This window comes from Rhinoderma darwinii, chromosome 3 (assembly GCF_050947455.1).
Source record: "Rhinoderma darwinii isolate aRhiDar2 chromosome 3, aRhiDar2.hap1, whole genome shotgun sequence".
NCBI lineage: Eukaryota > Metazoa > Chordata > Amphibia > Anura > Rhinodermatidae > Rhinoderma > Rhinoderma darwinii.
In genome coordinates, this window is record NC_134689.1 from 29446096 (window position 1) to 29455359 (window position 9264).

The following is a 9264-nucleotide window of genomic DNA, read 5'->3' on the forward strand; positions in this document are numbered from 1 at the left end:
ATGGTGAAGAACCCTGGACTGGTCAAAATTAAAGAAAAAGCCGCTGCTACTTTAAGTAAAATAGAAAGGTTTAAATCTCAGGCTTAATCTATAGAAATGATCTGATAAACCGTTATGTTACCTCCTAGTGTTCTGTGATTGTCCACAACTCAAGTTACCAACAGGAATTCTTCACAATCGCTGTAAAAAAATAATAATTGGGGGCGGGGGCGATGACAGACATTTTCATGGTGAGGGGGAGCGAAGGTGGGGAGTGTCCTCTCAAAAACGTATATTCGTATTAAATTAGGATGGTTAAGGGAGGAAAGTGCTAAACTGAGTGAGATGATCTTTATCCAGCCTTAACCGTGCAGAGGCGAAAAAAACGAAATCTATAAAACTCTATTTATCCGGATATATTCATCTAATATTTGTACACAGACAAGCAACTTAATTTTTTTGTCTTCTGTTTTAAATTCAGTGAGCGGCAGAACTTTTGTTATACTCCATACAAAGTGAAGGAACATGACAGATTGTATGATGATGTGGGAACTGGTTACCCTAGATCAATCCCGAATGATGTACATATGACAGCAGGAAATTCCATCTTTGCATAGTCTTATATTTGTTTAAAGATGTGTTATGATGGATGTTAGACTCATGTGGCAATAGAGTGGCTGCTTATACACAAGTAGAGCCTAACGCAGGACCTGAACCCAAATGTACTGCGAAGGGGCAGCATCAAGACTACTCGTCCTGACATACAGATCTTCCCATCCCAATAGTTTACACAGGAGATCTTACCTGAATATGTTGGGGCTGTTGTCTCACGACAAGCCCCCACAGAGTTCCTCACATGCTCTTCAGTAGAAGGCTTTTATAGTCAGGATTTCTAGCAGAGATTTGCTACTTAAAAGGAACACGTAAAATGTAGAAAATACACGAAAATTCCACTCTATAATTTGCAATATAAGAGAGGATTGGTCAATCCAAAACTGAGAAATAAAAAAAGTAATTCTATATAAAATGTCCCAAAAGTTCATCCATCCCCCCCCCCCCCCCCCTCTCCTTATAGAAACTCATCTCTCGCAGTAAGGCAACTGGCTGCAGCAGGAGCCCTCCCCCCACTGCTCTGTCTGCTATTAGGGACCAGGCATGATAAGCCTTCCCTCAATGGCCAGCCAGAATTAAAAGGGATAAAGAAGGAATTAAAAGTCGGTGAACTGTACAAGATTTCACAGAAAATCCTGCAGACTTAAACCCTGTGGACAAGTTTTAATAATAGAATATATATATATATATATATATATATATATTTAGTTGCTTCTTATTAACGTCCATTTTTTTCTGTTGCAGCAAATATCAACCTATGCTTTTATTCTTATTTGATTTTTAAGAGATTGCAAGAGGATTTCGGTCTACCAGTCTTTGGGCATTTTTTATACAATAGAAAAAGGAAGAGAAGTCCTAATAAAAGGAAATCATGAAAATGTAATTCCCCTAGTAAATATTGAATTAGGCAGCACACACTCAGAACAGTGGTGACATTTTTGAAGTGCTCAAATATAGGGTAAATCTGCCTTCTGTTTTGACTTTGTTAAAAAAAAGGTGGAGCGGAGTCCTAAGACTAACACGATCTTCGTATTTTCGTTTTAAAGGACATAGAAGCGGGGAGTGGGCTGCTGTTCTTCCTTATAGATGTTCTTTATTGACCGTGATTATTATTTCAGATATTAAAAAAATAAAAAGGAATCAAAAAGATTAGATGAGATCAGGGACGAAACGTGAGGTGCGTATCACAGAGCACATCTCTGGTGTGCGATTTCACAGTAGGATGAGGTAAAGCAAATAATGGGGTGTTGTGATGAAGTGGCCTCAAAACAGGAGTAAACACAGTGATGAGATTTAAGCTATAGTTTACAGATACAGGACAAAATAGTAGCATTCAATCGGCTCTGTGCTACTGTGGACCCATCACTCCCCACAGTGCTGAAAAATAAGGCATTTGTAGAGATAGGAAGAGGGGTCCTGCCATCATCAATGACAGAGACAGGCAGTGGTGAGCAGAAAGACCCACACCTGCACCAGGCATTTGTGGTCAACAGGGGTAGGGAAGGAAGCAGCAGGCCATTTATGTTTCAGCCTCGGTCACATTGCCTCAATGGCACAGGTTTTTGGTCCAAAAGAAATTTACATTTTTTTTTCTTCATTTGTTGTTTTTTTATAAAATGTTCTCAAATATATAAAACATGCTCTGTATCAATGGTTCCCCAATAACTCATCCAAGTCATTCATCCACTCTTCCGAAGTCCTGTTTTTGAGCAAGGAGTCCAACAAATCAGTGTCCCCTGACAAGTTCTGTAACCCAGTGTTGCCCGACTGTCCACCAAATCCAAATGGCAGGTCCTGACCTGTCGACCTCACCTGGTAAGTTTGATTACAATGAAGTCCAGCTCGGTTAGCCAATTGCTGGCCTGGGTTCTGGCTGAATGCGGTCAAGTCTGGCACTGCTTGGTTCATCACAGGTAGGACCTGCTGGTTAGGTGCTGGCTGCTGAGTGGCAGGATTTGTCCTTTGCTGGGAAGCCATATTTGGCATCATCTGACCAGGCGCAGAACTGTTCAGCGAGTTCATCGGTCGACCAGCTCCTAGACCAACTTGTGGCATGCCCTGGCCAAATGGTTGGTTTGATATCTTGTGGTGATTCTGCTGGAGATGAAAACCAGGATTGGCAGTACTAAATGCACTTAAGCCGTTATTTCCTTGAGCCTGATTGTTAATGTTTTGCATTTGTTGATGCTGCCATCCCGGATTTTGTGATGCCATGGCAGCGGGCATTCTTGGCATTTGGGCCTTCGACATAGCAGGGTTCATCCCTGCTTTACTATGCTGCGCTGCCAGGGCAGGATTTGCCATGTGGTTTGGTCCATAACCAGTGGGAAGGGTGTTTCCTTGACCGAGGTTTGGCTGCCTCTGTATCTGAGGCTGTCCATTGGGTAGATTACCCTGTACGGCATGATTTGTAACCATCTGTGGAATACCTGGTCCCATGTTGTACATTCCGCTACGCTGCACATTCTGCAAATTGGGGTATTGGGAAACCGCTCGTTCTTGAGAACTTGCAACAGAAGACAAGGATGGAACAGCTGCGTGGCCCCCTCCCATCTGAAGCATAGGCTGTGATTGGGAAAACATGCGTGGACTTCCAGAATTCTGATGCGCCATATTGTTTACCCCAGGCATAACTGAAGACGACCCTGCAATAGGAACAAAAAAAAGAAATCATGATAGATGTTTGGTTTATTTACAGCCACAGCCGGCCCTGGTTTGGGATACATAAATGCTTAAAGGGGTTGTCGACTAACCGACAACTGATGACCTATCTACCGGATAGGTCATTACTATATCATCGGTGTGGCACCCAAACCCCACACCAGTCAGCCGCTCCGGTGGCCTGTGGGAACTGGAAGTTATTGCCCATTATGCGATGTACGGAGTCGGAAGTAGTTGGCTCCATACGCTGCACAGCGCCGAACTGCAGCTTGGTCGCTATTCCGTGGCCCGGAGGCAGCCGGAGCAGCTTAACGGTGCGGGGGCCCGGGTGTCTGACCCCCACAGATCGTGTACTGATGACCTATACCGTGGATAGGTCATCAGTTGTCCGGTAGTGGACAACCCCTTTGACTCTACGTATATAGGAGCGAGCATAACACCAAATAGTCTATGTGCTATTACTTGCTCTCCCACATATACTTCAGCTGAAGCTCTACAACCCCTTTACTAACCACAGACTTAGGGCGGATTTACACGAACGTGTAATACGTCTGTGCAACGCGCGTGCTTTTCACGCGCCTCGCACGGACCTATGTTAGTCTATGGGGCCGTGCAGACTGCCCGTGATTTTTGCGCAGAGTGAATCCGCTGCGTAAAACTCACGACATGTCCTATATTTCTGAGTTTTTCGCGCATCACGCAACCATTGAAGTCAATGGGTGCGTGAAAATCACGCGCACCACACGGAAGCACTTCCGTGGGACGCGTGTGATTCGTGCAACAGCAGTCAAAAGTATGATTGAAAACAGAAAAGCACCACGTGCTTTTGTTTACAAACATCCAGAGTGTCATCATGATGGCAGATGCGCGAAATTCACGCAGCCGCGCATCATATGTGATGACACACGGAGCGGTTAAGTACCTTTTGCGCGTGCAAAACGTCACGTATTTTTGCACGCGCAAAACCGCACACGCTCGTGTAAATCCGCCCTTAGTATCCGTAATGGACACCGTGAAAAACGTGAGTACTTGCAAAAATGTCTGAAATTCAGGAGCTGTTTTCGCCTGAAACAGCTCCGTAATTTCAGACGTATTTTGCGTTGCCGTGTGAACATACCCTAACAGTAAACAAGGACAATAGGACATGTTCTGTAAAGAATATAGGACACTGAAGAAAACAGTTGTATGCATGAGCCCTAAAGGGAAAGTATCACATATTTTTATTTACTAAATTAACTCCTTAACAATTGGCCACTATCTTTTGACGGCAGGCGGTGCATGTGCTTAGTCTACAGCAATGTTTTTTCGTCGTTCTAACCCCAGCCGTTTAACCTTTTATCGCCGCTGTCTGTGACATGATCAAAGGGAACTCCCTTCTTTGATCGAGTCACTGGAAACCCGGTGACACGATCAAAGACCGGGGAATCCCTCTGCAGTCAGCACTGGGGATCTAAAAAGGACCCCCAGGGCTGTCTGTTCAGTTTGCCTGCGGTTAGGGAACACTATGTGCTGCCCTATCAGCAGCCTGTGTCAGAGAGACACAGTGCAATGTATTAGCATACAGGAGTATGCTAATACATTATAAGTAAAAAATAAAGTTGTATATAATGCCATCACATAATGGGATTAAAAAAAAAAAAAAAAGGAAACAGAAAAAAGTAACGATTTTGCATTAAATAAATTTGATTGCCCATACATTACATTAAATAAAAAACTACATATATTAGGTATCAACACGACCGTTCTAACATGAAGAATTAATTTAACAGGTTAATTAGCGTCAAACATAAACCAGATAAAATCCCCAAAAAACTATGCAGAAAATGCTTATATTCACGCCGTAAAAATAAATTATATAATGAATATAGTAAATTTTTTCTACCTAGCCAAACTGCGCAAAAAAACCCTCCAAAAAAAAACAATTTCTCCCGCAAAAAACAAGGCCTCATACAGCCATGTCAATGAAAAAAAAAAAAAGTTATGGCTGCTGAAAGGCAGGGGCAAAAACATCAAAATTTAGCTGGTTATGAAGAGGTTAAAAACAGATTCTAAAATTTTTTTTCGAATCTGTTTTTTCCCTCATTGTATATATTTTTTTTAATAATTTTAATGAATTTTCAGTACGATTATAGGGCAGCCAACGAAGGCTCTGTTCACATCTGCGTCCGAGGCTTCGTTAGGGGTCACAGTTACGGTGAAAAATGGCAGAAGAAGTCGCGTGGCATACTGTGCTATCTCTTCCAGTAACACAATGCACGCCGTCACGGAAACCGGGCGTAACCCATGAAAGTCAATGGGTTTCGTCGAGCACCGTTAGGGTTCCTGATGCAAATGGCTTCGGGACTTCCGTTTTTTTCGTTCTTCTGTTCCTTTGACAGATAACTTAGCGCAGATGTGAACGAAGCCTTACCGGAGTTGCTGCTCTGTGAAGAGCAGTTCAGAGATTTTTTCTTACAGGGGTCATATTGACATAAATCGGCAGTTTTCGTAATGAATGTTCTAAAGTTTTTCTGTGATGTACAGAGGTCACTGGGCAGGGAGGGGGATGAGCGGAGCTGTGCCCATCACCTATTGTCAAGAGTGGATCCTGTGTTATACCCCCCCAACGTCATAATAGAGGGGTTACCTTTCATTGTGATCCTGCCCCCTCTGATGATAGATTTCCTTTAGAAACTAAAGCTGTTGCCCCCTTGCAATGTGTTAAAGCTATTAAGTGTATAGAAGTGGATTCAAGTACAAAGGTTTTGCGACCTCACCTGGAAAAGGGCCCACTGTCTGCTGTGGATACGAGTTCTGCTGCTGGTCCTGGTACTGAGGGGGAGGTCTGGTAAGGTGCCGCTGTAGCTGCTCCTGTTGGTGCCTTTGCTTCTCCTTATATGAAAACAAACATACAATAAAAAAAGGTTATATTGTGCCAGAACACTCAATTGTGAATATACAAGGCATTCAGGAAAGTCTTCAGACGCTTTCACGTTTTGTTATGTTGAGGCCTAGTGCTAAAATAATAAAAGAAAAAAAAAAAAGTTAACTTTTCCCCCATCATTCCGCACTCAATACTCCATAATGACAAAGTGAAAACAGAATTGTAGAAATTTTTGCAAATTTATTAAAAATGAAAAAAACTTAAATTTCGCATGGACGCAAGTATTCAGACCCTTTGCTAGGACACTTGATATTTAGCTCTGGGGCCTCCCATATCTCTAGATCTTTGAAGTGTTTCTACACCTTGATTGGAGCCCACCTGTGGTAAATTCATTTGATTGGACAGGATTTGGAAAAACACACCTAGGCCTGGGCGATCAAATTAGTTTGTTTAATTCGCCTTTGATGATTATGTGTTTGGACAGGATCGTCTTAATAATGGCGCCGTTGGGCCAAGCTACAGGACGAAGCTCCGCCCCACCTTGTAGCTCTCTTCCGATGTTTACTTGCAAGTGAGGGGAGAGGAGACAGCGTACAGGCTGGAACAACGCCGTTTCCTCCCACATCCTGTGCCCGACATAATGCTCCGCGGTACTGGCAGGGCTTGTCAGTACTGCATCTATTAGTCTTCTATTGTCTGGCAGCTTATAAAATCATAGGCTGCTAGCTGAGGGCATGGCAGGTGGGCGGGTGGCGGGTGCGACAAACAGATTGGTGGGCAGGTTGGCTATTTGTATATAAGGGAATGGGAGGCAGGGCTAATTCTTTCAGCCATTTTACAGGCTTTGAGTGGCTATACGCGTTGTTCTTTAGCGCCTCAGGTGAGCTAAGATGGCGGCCTTATTTTAGTATTTGTTTGTGCACCAACACAAATAAATCAGTACCCTCATCACTGTATCCCTGTTCCTCCTCACCTCCTAATACTTTGCTGTTCCTGCTACCAGCATACGTTAGCCTCAGGTTAGCTTAAAGGGAATGTGTTGGCAGCAAAACATGTTTTTTTTTTTTTTTTTAGTTAAACAATTAGTGTGTAGGTGATTAAACATTGTTCTAATTTTTTTTATTTTTTTCACGAGTCAGGAAATATTATAAATTGGATTCTAATGTATAATATTTCCCAGCACTGGTCACTAGATGGAGCAATTCCCAAAATTGCAGCATTGCATGTGGTAAAGCAACCACATTGCTTTATGCTGCAAAATTGGGAAAAAATCCCTCGCTCTAGTGAGCTCTCAGAATCCCCCCCTCCTTTATCCTGGCTAGTGCCGGGAGAAACGAGGGGTTTGAATGGTCTAACCTCCTACACTGTGTGTCGCCATTTTTTGAGCTAACACACAGTGTAGAAGGTTTACATACACTAGTAAACACACACTGAAACACGAACATACATAGAAATCACTTACCTGCTCCAGTCGCCGCCGCTTCCTCCGGTCCGTCCGCTCCGTCTGCTGCCGCTGCTCCATGTGCACAAGTCCGGAAGCCGCGACCGGAAGTAGTAATCTTACTGCCCGGCCGTGACTTCCGGTCCACAGGAAAATGGCGCCGGACGGCGCACATTTCAAATCGGACTGTGTGGGAGTGGCGCATGCGCCGTTCCCAAACACACGGCGTACACCAAAGTGGATGGAACGGGCCCCGTTCGCAGTCCCTATGGGACTGGAGCTGCCGTATTCCATGTCTGTATGTGTCGTTAATCGACACATACAGAAATGGAAAAAAAAATGGCAGCCCCCATAGGGAAGAAAAAGTGTAAAAATAGAAAAAAGTAACACACACACACACACACACAAATAAATAAATAAATAAACGTTTTTAATAAAAACCCGAACATAAAACTGATATATAAAAAAAAAAAAAATTGGTGACACTGTTCCTTTAAAGGCTATGTACATGAAAGGCACATATATTTTTTATTTTATAAAAAGGTCAGTGTGATTAGTGCAACCTTCTAATTCGTTTATTAAAAATTAGTTTTACTTTTTGAGATACAGCTGCAGTGTATTCTCTATACAGAGCAGCTGTATCGTTCGCTATGACCTGAATCTGTTAGTCCCACGGACATGACGGGTTCAGGGACAGCGGCTCCTCTGACATGCTGGATCCACCTGTAATCTATCACATCTAAGTTCATAATTTAGATGTGATAGATTACAGGTGGATCATGTGTTAACCCGCTTTCACTGAACCCATCAGTAACGCGGACCTGACAAGAACAGTAGCGCTAGATACAGCTGCTCTGTATAGAGAATACAAAGCAGCGGTATCTCAAAAAGTAAAAGAATAAAAAATAATTATAAAGTTGAACTAATCACACTGACCTTTATATTTACAATCCATGCCTTACATAGGTTTACATAGCCTTAACATGGCAGTCTTCCTTTTTATTTTTTTTCATCTTTCACCTCCAGGTGCCTCTGCTACTGTCTCATCATCCCCTATAGTCACCTCGCTGCCCCTGATGTAGCTCACCCACCCTCTAGGGGCCTTTCCACCCACCATGTGCCTTGCAGCCCTGGTAATGCCTCCCTACCTGCCAACATGGTGCCTTGTGGCCCCTGATGGGACATCTCCACGCCCCAGGTGCCTCACAACTGTACCCGACTGCCCCTCTAGCCAACAGAATCTTACCCATTCACCATGTGACTTGCTGTCACTAGAGGGACCTCCCCACCACCAAGACTTGCGTCTTGTTTTTTTTTAGTTTTAATTTAACTTAAACAAAAATCGAGATTCAAAATCGAAAAACTAGGCCAAAGGGTTGGAAAAAAAAAATAGATAAATTTTTTGGGCAATATCGCCCGGCCCTAGACACACCCCTGTCTATAGAAGGTCTCACAGCTGACAATGCATATCAGAGCAAAAACCAAGCCATGAGGAGGAAAGAACTGTCTGTAGAGCTCAGACAGGATCGTGTGGAAGCCCAAATCTGGAGAAGGGTGCAAAAAAAATGCCTGCTGCACTGAAAGTTCCCTCCCAAACTTCTTCCATTTAAGAATTATGAACAACCAGGACCAAGAACCCAACTCTGGCTGAGCTCCAAAGATCCTGTTTGCAGATGGGAGAAACTTCCAGAAGGTCAACAACCATCAC

General features: G+C 43.4%; 1 protein-coding gene across 2 annotated transcripts in view; it reads right to left on the reverse strand.

The window, feature by feature from the left end:
* Positions 1 to 1105: 1105 nt before the first annotated feature.
* MAML1 (mastermind like transcriptional coactivator 1) overlaps positions 1106 to 9264 on the reverse strand; it is an 88939-nt gene continuing 80780 nt past the window's right edge. For both annotated transcript variants that reach the window (XM_075856201.1, XM_075856200.1), the window contains exons 4-5: positions 6009 to 6123; positions 1106 to 3236 (exon numbers count right to left, since the gene is read on the reverse strand). In XM_075856201.1, coding sequence (XP_075712316.1) covers positions 2239 to 3236; positions 6009 to 6123 — 1113 coding nt within the window. In that variant the 3' untranslated portion in view covers positions 1106 to 2238. The remainder of the gene's footprint in view (positions 3237 to 6008; positions 6124 to 9264) is intronic.